The sequence below is a fragment of the Tripterygium wilfordii genome, chromosome 12, assembly GCF_013401445.1.
Source record: "Tripterygium wilfordii isolate XIE 37 chromosome 12, ASM1340144v1, whole genome shotgun sequence".
NCBI lineage: Eukaryota > Viridiplantae > Streptophyta > Magnoliopsida > Celastrales > Celastraceae > Tripterygium > Tripterygium wilfordii.
Genome location: NC_052243.1, coordinates 3,217,202 through 3,233,046, shown reverse-complemented (window position 1 = coordinate 3,233,046; position 15,845 = coordinate 3,217,202). Strand labels below are relative to the sequence as shown.

Genomic DNA, 15,845 nt, shown 5'->3' with positions numbered 1-15,845 from the left:
AAATTATCAGAATTCAGATCACACAATTTGGTTTTGGTCAATGAAATAACTATTTTTAAAAAGAAAAAATGTTTTTCCCTTGGGTTTTTTTAAACGCACATGTATGTATAAAACCAGCACAGATCTGCTCTCTTTCGTCTTCTAAGAACACCATCTAGAAGACACAAACTCTCTTTCTCCGTGGAGGCGGAGCCCAAGAAAGGTCAGTTCCTTCTCTCATCTTTATTGCAGTCTTGAACTCTATATTCGTTTTTCGATTTTCAATTCTGAATCTGATTTTTCGTATAGAGTTTGTTCTTAATTCGGGGATCTGCTGCTGCTGTAACTTGTTGTTTACACCGTATTGGCTGTTTGTGTTCTGTGGGGAGAGGAGAGGGGAAGGATCGGAGATGAGTGGGAACAGAATAAACTCGGTGTTTTACGCGGAGTCGTACCATCCAATTCAGGCAGGGAGCATCGACGGCACTGATATCCTACCACACGACAACGCCATCTACCGAGCTTTCCTATGCTCTTCTGCTGGGCTGTATGACCCCTTTGGTGACTCCAAGCTTATCGGAGATCCTTACTGCACGGTCTTCGTCGGCCACCTCTCTCACCTCACAACCGAAGACACCCTTGGCAAGGCTATGGGCAGGTATGGTCGGGTCAAGAACTTGCGCATGGTTCGGGACATTGTGACTGGTGCTTCACGTGGTTACGCTTTCGTCGAGTATGAGACGGAAAGGGAGATGCGGCATGCGTATAAGGAGGCGCACCATTCCTTCATTGATGATTGTGAAATCATAGTTGATTATAACAGACAGCAACTGATGCAAGGGTGGATTCCAAGAAGGTTAGGAGGGGGTCTTGGTGGTAAGAAAGAGTCGGGACAGCTTCGGTTTGGTGGACGAGAAAGACCTTTTCGAGCTCCCCTGCGACCAATTCCATTTGAGGAATTGAAGATGCTTGGAATTCCTTCTCCACTAGAAGGAAGATACATGTCACGTTTCCAGGTACCATCGCCTCCCAGAAGAAAACGGAGGAGCTCTGTGGAAAGGGAAGAAAGCTCTTACAGAAGGAGTTCTATAGAAGAAGAGGAGGTACGCAGCAGCAGCCGCACGATAAGTTCTGATCACTACAACAAAAGGAGCTCGTTGAACATGGAAGAGAAGTTTGGTAAAAGGAAATCTGTGGAGATGGAAGAATACCATCATCAAAGGAGCTATTTATCGGAGCACTCTCACAAAAGGATCTCAAGGGAGAGGGAAGATCGCCGCCACAAAGGGAGTTCTATAGACGGGGAAGAGAGTTCATATGAAAGGTCTGTGGAGAGGGAAGAACATTCTCACAACAGGAGTTCGGCTGATAGGAGAAAGCATTCTCAAAGGAGGAGCTCTAAGGATGGGGAAAAACACCATCACAAGCGCCGCAAACATGAAAGTGAAAGGATCTAGGTGAGTACAAGAGGGGTAAATTGTTTTAGCCTTCAAAAAAAAATGTCAAATTCAAGTTTAATGCTAATGGTTTCAGATTTCTTTACATACCTTAAAACTTAATGCTCGTTGTTGTAAAGTTTAGTGTATAGGACTTCCCAAGGCTCCTTATTGAGAGTTCAAATTCACTATGATTGGCTTGTTGGAGAGTCCAGCCTCTCCTTTACACTAGCTGTTTTTTTTTTAATGAAAAAAATTTTATTCAAGCACCAAGGGGGTGCAACCCAAACAGATTAGAAGGGGGAGATAATCAGATGATCAAAAATGTTCCCAGAAAAGGAAGTGCCCCAGAACCTAAGGCAATCAAACGAGTTGACTAAGAAAGTGTCTATGGAGGAATCTTTGCTTTTGAACACTCTGTTATTCCTTTCCAGCCATAGCATCCACATCACAGAAATTGAAATTAATTGGATAAAACTTCCTAGCCTATTGTCCCTGCTTACGCCCTTCCAAGCCAATAATTCCTTGTCCACAGAAGAATTAGTGACCCAAGAAATGCCCAGCAGCCTCAGAACATTTGCCCAAATTTTAGAAGACCACTCACAGTGCAAGAGAAGATGACTGATAGATTCCAAACCTGCCTTACAGAGGCAACATCGGTTTACCAACGAAATGCCTCTCCTTTGCAAGTTATCCATTGTTAGGATTCTACCCCAAACAGCCTCCCAGCAGAAAAAAACACACTTAGGGGGAGCCTTAGGTTTACGCACAAGTGTCGGCTACACTTCACCCTTTTTCAACTATTTTTGGTCACAAGACAGTTACACTTCTAAGATGGTTTCGTAAGGCTCACCACCAACACTAGGGATAGATTACAAAAGCTCTAGGATTCTCAAGCGATTTAAGAGTTTTCTAGGAAGCTCAAATACTCTTAGGTAAGGATAACAAGTATGGAAAGAAGGTCAAAAACTGTTTCCGTTTTCTGATCAAGTAAGAGTAAGAATGAAGACTTGAGTGCTTGTGAAACTCTTGGAGAATAGAAATTAAGTTTTATGTCAGTTTTAGAACTTCCAAAAATAGTCGTTGCATAGAGCCATACCTTTTTTTTTATTTGAAAGTTTTCAGCTCCCATTTATTTCCATTTGCAGCTGCACCCGACTTCTTATCTCCTTCATTTTTCTTTTCGATAATTTCAGCAACTTCTATCATCTCATCTCATTTATTTCTTTTGCAGCTATCTGTGATTTCTTATCTCTTTCATCTAATTTCATTTGTTTTTGTTTTCAATTATTCCAGCAAGAAGTTGTAGATATCTCTGACTATTTATTTCATTGGCAGTAAGTTGATCGAGCGTTGCTTGTGATTGATGGAAAGGACTCTAGAAGTCAAATTTTGCATGCTCTACTGGCTGCCACATCAGAGTTTCTTCCAACTCAGCTGCATTGTCAGCTTGCCATGTAAGCACTTCACGTTTCTGCCTTTGCATTCCAGTCATTCAACATTCTGTTTTTGTTCTTCTTCAAGCTTTTAGCTTTATGAATTTCTTAGGAGATTTCAGAAAGCTAGCTTTGTAGGGTTTGACAACTTGTGCTATGCTAGCTTGTGTTAGATTAGCAAAAGCCAAATCAACATGCAAATTCGTAGTGAATTCTGGAAGTTTAAACCTGAAACTTTCAGACTTATAAACTTGATTAAAGCTTCATGTCTTGATTCTTGTTAGTCTAGAAGATTAAGAATATGATCAAGATTGCATAGCAATGAAATATCACATAGCAGTAAGTGATGCACACACTTTATCATCAAAACTCATATCATAACAAAACTTTGTTTGGATCAATCTTCTAAGCTCTGAATAATTTCAGGTCCGCCTCTAACAATCAATACGTCAGCCGTATCACAGCGTTTCTGTTGCATTTGGAAATTTGTGTCTGGTATGTTGGTGGTTGGTGGGGAGAGATCAACACAGAGGATGCTTTGCTGTTCCAAATTGGAACAACAAAATTCTGTAGCTATTATCTTTAACTTGCAGAATCTCAAGTTAAAAACAAAAATACCATCTATAAAACAAACTCTTCCAGCTGAAAAAAACATCCTTGTTTGGTTGCATAGTAAATTGAGTGATTGTGCTATCTGAGGGAAATCTTCGAACTATTAATGATGTTTGTGTTGTTTTGGGTTAATAGTATATTTTGCTTTTAGAGAAGCTGGGTGAGCAGCTTCAAGGTTCTGAATCCCGAGAAGCTGGGATAAAATCCCAGCCTTAATTTCTCTAACTTTCTTGCATTTTCTTGGCCAGCAAACAAGGGATTTAGATTTTTCACCCCTTTTTTTTGTTTATTTATTATTTTACGGGTGTTTACATAAAACATTGCAGTCGAGCCCTATGATACATACACCACCCCATGTGTTTTGGTGCTCCATTGGATTTGATTGTGTGAAGGAATTTTCTTGTTCATGGTCTTGAATTTAATTTGAACCGCCCGGAAGATAATGATGAATTTTCAAGATTTTCTTTGAACAAAAAGTCCAGCCATCACTGTGGGCCGAGAACGAATATTTATGCCCTGTTATATCATCGGTGACCTTTCGGCCAGTTGGCCCCCTAACTAGGCATCTAGCGAAAGCCCAATTAGGTGCGAACCACTTAAGACCCTTCACTTGCAGGGCCCAAGCAAGAATGAAGAGTGTTCTTTCATTTTTTTCGACAATTTGTTGGGCTGATCAAAATAAGGCCTAAAGTACCTCTTCGTGCAAAAAGCCCAAGCCCATGCATGCTATGTTCCCTCTCTGAAGTCTGAAATTTGAAAAGACACGTAGCCCTTTCATGTTAAGTCGTCTGAGAAGAGAGCCGCGAAAGTAAAGTCTACTACCAAATCTTGTCATGATATGTATATATTGATTTTCTGAATGTAGAAAATGCCCTAATATGAACCGAGGAATATGGTATTGTTTTCATTGGTGCATTAATATGATAGGATAAATGGGACGATTCATCTCTCTAGTGCCCAAACTTCGGATTTAGGACAGATAATTTTGTTACGACCTCAATCCCATATCGGAAGTACGGGAGTCTTGTGGGGTTTATATGGACATTGGATTTTTCAATCTCAAAAGCTAGCTTTTGGGGTGTGATTCTTCCAAAGTTCATATCAGAATTTCAATTGAAATTTGTACAAAATGCCCACTCCTCTGGGCTCTAGCTAGTCCCATAGATACCCTGTGTGTTTACTTTTTTTTGTTGTTGTGGGGACTTTAACCCATAACTCATGACTGACTAGTGACTAAACAACCACACTAGGCAGGCTTGCTTATGCTTAGAAGGTACGTGCAAGTTGCATGGTGTGACAAATTAACTGTGTATATGCATGCATGTAAGGCGAAGTCGTACGTTGGCTTAATGAAAGGAGAATGTGTAGGGTAGAGTGGTCCATGAATCTGCGTCAACTCCTGTACTGTACATGAGATTATGACTTGCACATGGGCGGCCAGGTACAGTTTTGGCGCACAAGGCCAGCCCAACTGCACCCACCTCTAAAGTCTTGTCTCTTTTTTTTTTTGGACATACTCTCCCACCGCCCACCACCCACCACTAAAGTCTGAACGACTGAGGCTGCATTAGTATCGGGTTCGGATGATAAATACATATGGACTATGAGTAAATACATGAAGTCTTAACCCAAATGCAGATAATGGGCGAACCTGTGTACTGGGTGAGTTATTAATTTTTATGTAAAGAAAGAGTGAAAATGAGCCGTACCAAGTGTTGAAAATGTATTGCAGTGCCTGCCCGTAATGATGATGGGACTAGTCAAGGACGTGCCATTTCGTACCGTCCTTGATTTGATAAAGCTGGCAAACGAAGCCGATGGGCTCTTGCTTGCTTTCTTTCTTTCTTTCTTTCAGTGGAACTTATAATTAGCACAGCTTGGCGCCCGTCTCTCCTTCGTGTATTCGCCCTTTTTATGCCACCAATGTCGCTACACCATTGAAACGGACTGGTCCACCCACTCAAACAGTATTGTTTCCCTCCGTATACATAATTAGCTATTAGGGTTTTTTTTTTACAAAGTCCACTTTTTTTTTAATAACCCGGGATCCCTAGTCCAATGGTCACTTTGTGATCCTTAGATCTAGGGTTGTGCAAAACACGCATAAGACCGGACCGGACCTGACCCGAGCCCTATCAGCATAGCTGAGAGTTGGATAAGAGTTTGTTAAAGGGTAATCATATCTTATGTGGGTCGAATGAGGTATTTGTCTAAACCCGACCTGACATCATTTTAATAATACAAAATTGTTTTTATACTTTTATTAGTCAATTCTCATTGACATTTATTACTCTATCTATTAGTCTATTATTTCTTCAGTGTTTGAGACTGAGGCTTGAGTACCTAATGACCCAACTCACTAAGACACTAACCCATGAGACTTATTGCACACACTGCCAAGTGCCAACTTGACTCAACCCAAAACTCGACACAATCTATATACCCAAAACCCGACCCAACCCGGCCTAAAATGAGGTTGATTGAGGGAACTCCCACCCGAACCTATACGGGTCGGATGAGGTCTCTCCCAACCCGATCCATATTCGGCCATATCCAAATCTTGAGCCACACCCCCATTATGCGACACATTTTTATGCAGTGATAGGAGAGTGATAGTGACAAAGCCACAATGGGAAGAGATAGCGTTGGTTGTATTGTACATAATAGATACAAGCGAACCAGGTTCAATGCACTGCATTGCCATACCAAGTATGCCCTCCTTCACCTTGTCCTTGACCATGCATCACCAAGAACCACGGGAAATATAAAGATCATGCAGATCCAGGAGTACCCTAAAACTTCTTAATTTCTTCTCTTTCAAGCGAGAAAGGTCAATGGTGGAAAAAGATCCTGGCCCACCCATAAATGGAATTGAAATGCAGCGGTAGATACGTACAAGACATATAAATAGTGTCCGACCAAACGCATCGTATTTGCGAAACAGCTGGCACGCGCACGTTATTTTGTCCGTATGTTAAAGCCACCGGGCCTCCTCCTCCTCCTCATCCGCCGCCGCAGCCGCCACCACCACAGAGCACCGTTCTGGTAAATGTGGACGGAGGTATGAAAAGTTGGAATTAATTACGTGACTCGGACGACAAACTCTACTAAATTACAAATTAATGACGCGGTTTCCGTAGGCATTTTTTTTTTCGTTGTTGCCCACTTTCTTGACCGAATGAATTAAAATACATATATTTTAAAACGGATGAGAGAAATTCGAACTTGATCAACATGATACATATCATATTTATCACTTCAATTAGTGATTCGAGTGTAAATTAATTATAATATAGCTGTACAAAGTCACAAAGCATTTTGCTATTTTGGAGAATTCTTTGGACGACTCAAATACATTGTAGCCTGTTGCTCACAGAAATAAAACACATCGTAGCATGTAATAAAGAGATACCAATTATATAGAGAGGATGTAGCCGGTGCATTCTAAAAAAAAAATAAATTAAGGCCAGTCCAATAAACAACTGCTATTTAGACTGGCAACAATAATACTAGGTTGAGAATAGGAGGTAGCTTGGTTGATCAGATTGTCTGTCCAGGACCTTGAGGTTCAGGGTTCCATTCTCACAAGTGGGTTTGAGATTTGAGTAGTTTTTCATCCGTTGTGGTGACCCTCACGCGCTCGGGCGTGTGTGTGACCTGTGGGCCTTTCAAAAAAAAATAATAATACTAGGTCAATCCTCTCTCCTTTTTTACTGCTACGATGGGGATCTCGGTTATCTCAACGTGTGTGTGACCTGTGGGCATTTCACAAAAAAAAACAATAATACTAGGTCAATCCTCTCTCTTTTTTTACGGCTACGATAGGAATCTCAGTTATCTCAGTTGCTAGGTTGTATGCATAGCATTTTATGTACATCATATGAGACATGTGAAGTCCACAGATTCATTTGAATCACGTGCCTTGAACTCATTAACTCGGATAATTGAGATTCCAACGGGGTGGGATGTTTATCATTTTCCTTTTTTTTTAAGGTTAATTTGTTCGGTCTTTGATTGCATATTAATGGGGGAGTTAAGAAACACGAGAGGAACGATGAAAGCAAAGTCAAACCTTACATCCTATGCCAACCATGTGCTAATATCACGTTCAAACCAAACTTGTCTGTACTTTCTACACGAACATGATATATACAATTTAATATTCTTTAACCATTCCATTCACTTTCAGATTTCCCAATTAAATTTGAACATAAAATTATTGCCTTAACTACAATTGTTAACTCCTTACAACATATCAAACTACTTGAGTGTTCCCAAACTACGAAGGGCCGTTTATTTTTGTTCTTATAAGTTTGCCATCCACGTCACTCATTGACATCAGTGTCGACGTATCAAGTCATATAGAATAATTTTTTTTTTAGGGATTTCAGTAAATGAGATCTCAGTTATCCTAATAATTCATCTTATTTTTTGATTGATATAAGTATATGAGTCCACGAAACCTTATTATTGAACCAAAAGAGTGACATGTCCGTCATTTAAATGACTGTACGTGATCTTCATCACTTATGTACAGAAAATCGCATCGACATAATTTTTAATTAATTAGTACGACGTAGTAATTGTTCACATTCACTTTATTGACCTTAGGGGTAGTTTTAGCTCTTCATCCAATAGATATACATGAATACGTGGTCATTTAGATGACTGAAATCTTTATCACTTATGTACAGAAAATCACATCGACATAATTTTTAATTAGTTAATAGTAAATGTTCACACCCACTTTCTTGACCTCTGAAGTAGTTTTAGCTCTTCATGGAATATATATACATGAATACGTGGTAATTCAGATGACCGATATCTTTATAACTATTGTACATAAAATCAGATCGACATAATTTTTTAATTAGTTAGTAGTAAATGTTCACACCCTCTTTATTGACCTCAGGGGTAGAGTTTTAGCTCTTCATCAGATAGATATACATGAATACGGGTAAAATCCAAACAGAGAAGTGAAAAACATCACAAGCCACAATGAATCTATTTCCTTTCATTCCATATTGGATTGGAGTCATTGGACGCATTAAAACCAAAAAAGAAAACAATTGAAATCTTTATGCTTTTATCCATGGATTTGTTTCATTGGTTCTTTCTGACAAATATGGGGGCAGATGCATTCACTTTTCATTTCAGCAAAAGTTTTTCTGAATTTAAATTTACTTCCATTAAAAAGAAAATATTTATCCAAAAAACTGAAAAAGAGAGAAAGAAAAAAGAAAAAAAGAAGAGAAAATGTGACAAGGATAGATGGAGAATGTCATTTTGGCAAAGGTACGTTACGTGTGAGGAATCGGACGGCACTTTTGGCGGACCGCAGCCAAAAGTCGTCTCCTGCCGTGCGCGATGCAACCAAGCAACCGCAGGCAAGGGGAAGAACCGAATAAGGGAAGAAAAAGTGAAGAACAAAGGTGTGAACATTAGGGTTGACAAAAAATCTGTTTCGAATCGGATAACATAACATGTTTATGAAATATTTACATGTTTGAACTCTAATTCGAATAGGATTTTCGATGTATTTAATTGATAAAACTCGGATTGATTTCAATCTAGAAAAATAAACCATATAATAACCTAATACGGATTAGGGACCGAACAAGTAAATCAGATAATATTTTTTGTGTTTGAATTTGGATTTCGAACATATAACTTATGTTCAAACTTGTTTTAATTTAAGCCGAACAAATTCGATTATCTGGATCGGACAGAGTTTTATTACCCACGTCAAAATGTAATATTCCCTATTCCATTCCCATTGCAATTAATGACAACATTTTCATCTCATCTCATGATAAATAATAAATAGATTTCTTAAAAAAAAAAAAAAAAGGTGGGAAGAGTCTAGGATTCTTCCTTGGGGACCGCGGGCGGCCCAAGTGAGAGAACCCAATCTTACTTCAATTTACGGTTTATGCCAACACCGAAAGAAAAAAGGCTTTGTTTGTTAGGATGCAAAGAGAAAGCAAGCGAAATCCTGAAGAAAGGAAAGTCACGACGACTTTGTGTCTGTTTCTCGGTGGTCTTGGATCAACGTAATGGTTTTCGACTGCTAGATTCACCTTCAGTGTGCCTCAGAAGATTTAGATCTGAGTTTCTTTCCTAACTTTGGTTTGTTATAAACCATAAAGTGGAGATTCAGCAAGGAATATGAGGCTGCAGAGCTCCATTAATTGAAGGTCTGTTTATTCATCTCTCCTAGTTTTTGCAATTGGCAGAATCTTTTATCCAATTGAATACAGAAATTTTTGTCCATAAATCGTGTTTGGAGATTTTTTGATTGAGTTATGGTGTTAGCAATTGACAGTAATAACAGTTGGATTTCTCTTTAATTTAGTCTTATTTTGGTTATTTGTGTTGTGTATGTGTAGGTAGGTGGTTTTGAATTTTGAACTTGTTTTGAGATGGAGGACATAGGTGCGCAGGTAGCTCCTCCAATTTTCTTTCAGTCGACGCTTTCCAGTCGATTTTGTGAAGCGCCTCCCATGTCAAGGAAGCGTGATCTTTCCTATCAAATCCCGAATTTCCATCACCAGAGCCTCTCCCAGCATCAGTTTGTTCAGAATCCCAGGGACAATTGGAACCCCAAAAGTTGGGAATGGGATCCCGTGAGGTTCCTCGCCAAGCCTTTAGATTCTGAGACTCTTCAATTGGGAACTGCCACTACTGACCAAATGAAGAAAGACCAAGGATTGAAGAAGAAGAACACTGTGGAGGAGGACGACGACAGCCTTCGCTTGAATCTTGGTGGGGGCTTGAACTCTGTGGAGGAGCCTGTGTCCCGGTCTAACAAAAGGGTCCGGTCTGGATCTCCGGGTAGTAGCAGCTATCCCAAGTGTCAGGTTGATGATTGTGAGGAGGATCTGACAAATGCAAAGGACTACCACCGCCGTCACAAAGTGTGTGAACTGCATAGTAAATCCTCTAAAGCTCTTGTGGGGAAGCAGATGCAAAGGTTTTGCCAACAGTGCAGCAGGTGGCCATTTTCGCTCTTCCTATTTGATTCCTTGCACTTATTTTTCAACTTGATTTTCATTATAAAATCTTCCCTCCACTTAAAGTGCAGTTTGTTGGACTGATGGGAAACTTAAATGTTTTTCATTTTTAGCAATGACAAGGACGGATGAGGTTGAGGGCCGTGAGAAAGTTGTAGTGAAATGATTGGCCTTGAGAGGAATTGTCATGCTACTTTTTTATTTGATCTAAAACAGAATTGCCTTTTGCAGGTTCCACCCCTTGTCGGAGTTTGATGAGGGGAAGAGGAGCTGTAGGCGCAGGCTTGCTGGGCATAACCGCCGAAGAAGGAAAACTCAGCCAGATGATGTTACTTCAGGCCTGTTGCTTCCTGGAAACCGGGAAAATACCAGTGGTGGGAATTTGGACATTGTAAGCTTGTTGACTGCTTTGGCACGCACACAAGGTAAAAGGGGTGGCTAAATGAATGGTTTGTTATATCTATCTGATATCATGCTGAAATTTGAGCTTTGAAACTACAGGGAAAAATGAGGAGAAAAGCATTAATAATCTCTCTGTACAAGATAGAGACCAGCTTATTCAGGTTCTTAGCAAGATCAATTCGCTGCCTTTGCCTATGGACATTGCTGCAAAGCTGCCCAGTGTTGGAAGTTTAATTAGGAAGAATGCAGAGCAACCTTCATCAGAATGTCAAAACAGATTGAGTGGGAACACATCTCCATCAACCATGGACTTGCTTGCTGTCCTTTCAACCACTCGTACACCATCTGCTTCTGATACCCACGCCGTATTATCTCAGAGAAGCAGCCAGAGCAGTGACAGTGAGAAAACTAGATTGACGTATGCTGACCAAGCATCTGGTCCCAATTTACGAAAGGTGACTTCCATGAAGGTTACTGTCACTGGGGGAGAGAGAAGTAGTACCAGTTGCCAGTCTCCTGTTGAAGACTCGGATTGCCAGGTTGAAGACACTCGTGCTAATTTACCATTACAGTTATTTAGCCCCTCTCCTGGAGATGATGGTCCTCCAAAATTGTCATTGTCTAAGAAGTACTTTTCATCTGACAGCAGTAACCCAATGGACGATAGATCTCCATCCTCTTCTCCTCCACTTGCACAGAAGCTGTTCTCTGTGCCGGGCATAATTGAACCCATGAAGCCTGAGAAGGTGTTTGTTGGCAGAGAGGCCAACGTAAAAGTTGAAGGTGCCAAAGCGCACGGTGGTATCTTACCTTTAAGGCTGTTTGGAGGGTCAAATGTAGGAACTGACCATACTTCATATCAAAATTTCCGCCATCAAGCTGGGTACACTTCATCTTCTGGGTCGGATCATTCGCCGCCTAGTTTGAATTCCGATCCTCAGGTAGCTTGTCAATTTACTTAGATTTATCCGTGATTTAAAATTTCTACCAATTTGTATGGTGTGTGTGGTTGAGCTTGCATTGCACGCGTAGAACTGCAATTTACTTGTCCTTAATGCATTGCCTTCGGTGCATGGTTTCTTTGCAGGATCGGACAGGGCGAATTATTTTCAAGCTATTTGACAAGGATCCTAGTCATTTTCCTGGGACGCTGCGAACCCAGGTAAGGTGTCTTGGGTAAAAATTGACCTTTTTCGTGTTGTCATTTTATTTAGAGGATTGTGCTATTGATAATTGATGCTAGGGAATACTAATAAGATCATTTTTCCTTTTGTTTCAGATTTACAATTGGCTTTCGAAAAGCCCATCTGAAATGGAGAGCTATATCAGGCCTGGCTGTGTGGTTCTTTCGATTTATGTAAACATGTCTGCTACTGCCTGGAAGCAAGTGAGTGAACTGCTATAACCTTAGCTATTTCACTTTAACTCTTTGTTGATGCTTGTACCGTATTTTTACTTTTTTCAGCTTGAAGGAAACCTTCTTCAGCATGTTGGTTCCCTGGTTCAAGATTCAGATTCTGATTTTTGGAGGAAAGGGAGGTTTCTAGTTCAGACTGACAGGCAATTGGCATCATATAAAGATGGTAAGCACTGAGGCTGGTGGACTTATTTTTAAACAAATTTCCTTTTCTAGACTTTGTATTTTTCTTTGTTCTTAACTTAATGTTGTTGAATTTGGGCTATGATGAGAGACATTAAAAAAAGAGAAATGGCTGCAATGGACTGGAGCTCACGTCTATGAAATTTGATTATTGTAAATAACTTTTTGTGATTACCTTACTGTTTTTTCAGGGAGGATTCGTCTATGTAAATCCTGGAGATCGTGGAGTTCCCCAGAGCTGATCTCAGTGTCTCCTTTGGCAGTTGTTGGTGGGCAGGAAACCTCTCTTACTTTGCGAGGAAGAAATCTGGCTAACCCGGGCACCAAGTAAGCAGAGTTGCATTTTGTGTGAAGTGCTGTTGAATTTGCCCTTGTTGTCTTTAGAAAATTTACTTTCTGACGTGCAGGATTCATTGCATGTATATGGGTGGCTATGAGTCAAAGGAAGTCACCAGACAATCATATCACAAAAACTCATTTGAGGAGGTTAAGTTGGGCCATTTTAAAATTCGTGGTGCATCTCCTGCTGTTCTAGGTCGCTGCTTCATTGAGGTTTGATTTCGAAAGCATTTCTTCTATAAGTAGTCAGGGGTTTGTTATTGTCTTAAATTGAATTCCTGATATACTTATATGTTTGTGATATTTGTCAATATGATGAGTAGGTGGAAAATGGCTTCAGGGGCAACAGTTTTCCTTTGATAATAGCCGATGCTTCTATTTGTAAAGAACTGAGCCTCCTTGAATCTGAAATTAATGAAGAAGCCAAAGCATGTGATCTGATTTTGGAAGATGTCACCCATGATTTTGGGGGGCCAAGATCAAAGGAAGAAATTATTCACTTCCTAAATGAAGTTGGATGGCTATTCCAAAAGAAGAATATCTCCTCTCTTCCTGATGCTCCTAAATATTCAGTAAGCCGGTTCAAGTTTTTACTCATATTCTCTGTTGAAAGGGACTACTGTGCACTGGTCAAAATACTGTTAGACATGTTGGTGGATACAAACTTGGATAGGAATGGCCTATCTGAGGGGACATTGGAGATGCTGTCTGAGAGTCAACTCTTAAATCGGGTTGTAAAAAGGAGGTGCAGAAAGATGGCTGACTTGCTAATCCATTATTCTATTATTGGCAATGAGGATGCCATGAAGAAGTATATATTTCCTCCGAATCTCGAGGGACCTGGTGGTATTACACCTCTTCATTTGGCTGCTTGCACATCTGGTTCAGATGATATGATTGATTCTTTGACAAATGACCCACAAGAGGTAGTCCTTTTTGTATTTTGAACTCAATTTTTTTTACTGCGACCTCCTTTTGTAGAGATCTATTATCAGTCTTTTTAACATCTGCTATTCTGAAATTTGTTTTCCACTAGGCTACTTCTAATCTGACTATCCACAGTAGCTTTATTCTAATTCATTATTCATGCTGGTTATAATACTTTCATAGCTACTTCGCAGATGTTTTTACTGATGGTCTTTTGTGAGATGAGGTGCTTTTGAACTGCATTTTTACTTTTCCATTGTTTCATTTATCTTAAAAACGTTTAAGTTAACTCGGACTGACCAGTCTCTCTCTTTGTTGCATTTCCTATGCCTCCAATTTTACAATTACTGCATGCTATTAGTTTCCAGCATGCATGTGTGACTTCAATTCTTTTGTCCTTTTGCAGATTGGGTTGACCTGTTGGGATTCCCTTCTTGATTCAAATGGGCTGTCTCCATCTGGTTATGCTCTGTTAAGAAATAATCTCTCTTACAACAAGCTTGTTGCTCACAAGCTTGCTGACAGAAGAAATGGTCAAGTTTCCATGACAATTGGAGATGAGACAGAGCAAACAGGCTCTGCACTAAGTCAAGAACCACAATTCAAACAAGGAAGCCTATCTTGTGCTAAATGTGCAATTGCGGCAGCAAAGTATAGTAGGAGGATTCCAGGCTCGCAAGGATTGCTTCACCGCCCCTATATTCATTCGATGCTTGCTATTGCTGCTGTCTGTGTCTGTGTGTGCCTGTTCTTCCGAGGTGCTCCAGACATCGGTTTAATAGCTCCCATTAAGTGGGAGAATTTGGAATTTGGCACAATTTAGTACTGATGAGGGAAAGTTTAATGAGTAATAATTGTGAATCAAAGAAGAAAGTAACAAGCATGGGGCAGGTTACTGTGTCCGCTGTAGATAACTCTTATTTTTGCTGGTGCAGTTGCTTCAGATATCAAAAATGTGATGAGCTGATAGATGCATTAATAAAGGGGTGTAGGTTGCGAATGAGAGAGCTTTGCCATGGACACAGATGTGCTGCTATAGGTCTGAATGGGAATCCATACTGGTGCTGCTGCATATTACTTCTTTTCGGACCTGAGATTTGGAAGTAAATGAGTGACTTCTGGATGATACAGAAGATAAAAAAAAAAAAAAAAAAGAGAGAGAAGAGGCAGAAGGTTGAAGCCATTGCAAGTGGATGAAACTTCTTATGAGCATTGAAGACTTGATCTTTAGGGCACAGACAGACAATGCAAAAAATCTGGACAAATATACCATTATAGATATTTTTAATTTAGTTAATTTATGTATTTTGTTTTCAACTCTTACAGTTCAGGGAAGCTGCCAAGTGCTACTGACTTTGTAATTGTTTAATCGTTGTTAAGTAACTAGAATGTTATATGATTGGATAGTGAAACACCATTGCAACCTATCGTCTAAACTTGATTATCATTATAAGATATTGTTCGCTTTTTGAACTTTCAGGTTCATAATTTTAAAATGCGTCTTATTAAGTCAATATAAGGCATGACTTTATAGGTTCTTTCAATGGTTTTAAAACACGTATTATTAAGTGAAGGAGTTGGTGAAGGAAACCCCATGACCTTATAACATGTTGATTGGATTTTTATTTTAACAATGAGCAAAATGTCCTAAGAAAAAGAAAGAAAGCTGAAAAGAAGGGGGTGAGGAGGGAGTGTAGAGTCACACAGCTGGCTTTCAGATTCCTCAAGGCATTTTATGATCCACTTGTTTATAGGATATTTATTTTACAGAGCAGAGGAGGAAAATAAGCAAGTACAGGTTAAAGGTGCGATTTGGAGAGAGAGAGAGGGACGTCCACTTATATTTCAACCAACCCTGTAAAGATGCGATTTGGACACCCACACATAACACATTATATATCGACACAATACAGATTGCCAAACAAACCTCAAACCTACCTACCTACATACATACATATATAGAGAGAGAGAGAGAGAGGATGAAGCTGCCGCCGCCGAGAGACAGAGAGAAGAGGTAGAGGCCAATGACCACCGCCAGATTAATTGATTGATAAATAAAATAAATCACAAAAAAAAAAAGATTTTATTTACCCCGGTGGCC

The 15,845-nt window shown here is 39.8% G+C and overlaps 3 protein-coding genes across 5 annotated transcripts; 2 read left to right on the top strand and 1 right to left on the bottom strand.

The window, feature by feature from the left end:
* The first annotated feature begins 43 nt into the window (after positions 1–43).
* Positions 44–3,566, top strand: LOC120010333 (U11/U12 small nuclear ribonucleoprotein 35 kDa protein). The gene is made up of 4 exons (XM_038861110.1): positions 44–202; positions 289–1,436; positions 2,754–2,872; positions 3,278–3,566. Exon 2 carries the CDS (start codon positions 390–392, stop codon positions 1,434–1,436), a length of 1,047 nt encoding a protein of 348 aa, XP_038717038.1. The 5' UTR covers positions 44–202; positions 289–389; the 3' UTR covers positions 2,754–2,872; positions 3,278–3,566.
* On the bottom strand, positions 1,709–2,113 carry LOC120010454. The gene has a single exon (XM_038861254.1). It carries the CDS (start codon positions 2,111–2,113, stop codon positions 1,709–1,711), a length of 405 nt encoding a protein of 134 aa, XP_038717182.1.
* Positions 3,567–9,327: 5,761 nt separating the features above from the next.
* Positions 9,328–15,180, top strand: LOC120011136 (squamosa promoter-binding-like protein 14). Of its 3 annotated transcripts, none has more exons than XM_038862196.1 (11): positions 9,328–9,660; positions 9,853–10,457; positions 10,708–10,901; positions 10,978–11,819; positions 11,966–12,040; positions 12,158–12,265; positions 12,344–12,461; positions 12,670–12,805; positions 12,886–13,030; positions 13,141–13,743; positions 14,151–14,567. In XM_038862196.1, the coding sequence occupies exons 2-11, from the start codon at positions 9,886–9,888 to the stop codon at positions 14,565–14,567; spliced, it is 3,210 nt and encodes a 1,069-aa protein (XP_038718124.1). In that variant the 5' UTR covers positions 9,328–9,660; positions 9,853–9,885. The 3 variants fall into 3 exon arrangements, with proteins under 3 accessions (XP_038718124.1, XP_038718123.1, XP_038718122.1); XM_038862195.1 differs by having other exon boundaries at positions 9,330–9,660; positions 9,857–10,457; XM_038862194.1 differs by lacking the exon at positions 9,328–9,660 and having other exon boundaries at positions 9,886–10,457; positions 14,151–15,180.
* The last annotated feature ends 665 nt before the right edge of the window (positions 15,181–15,845 follow it).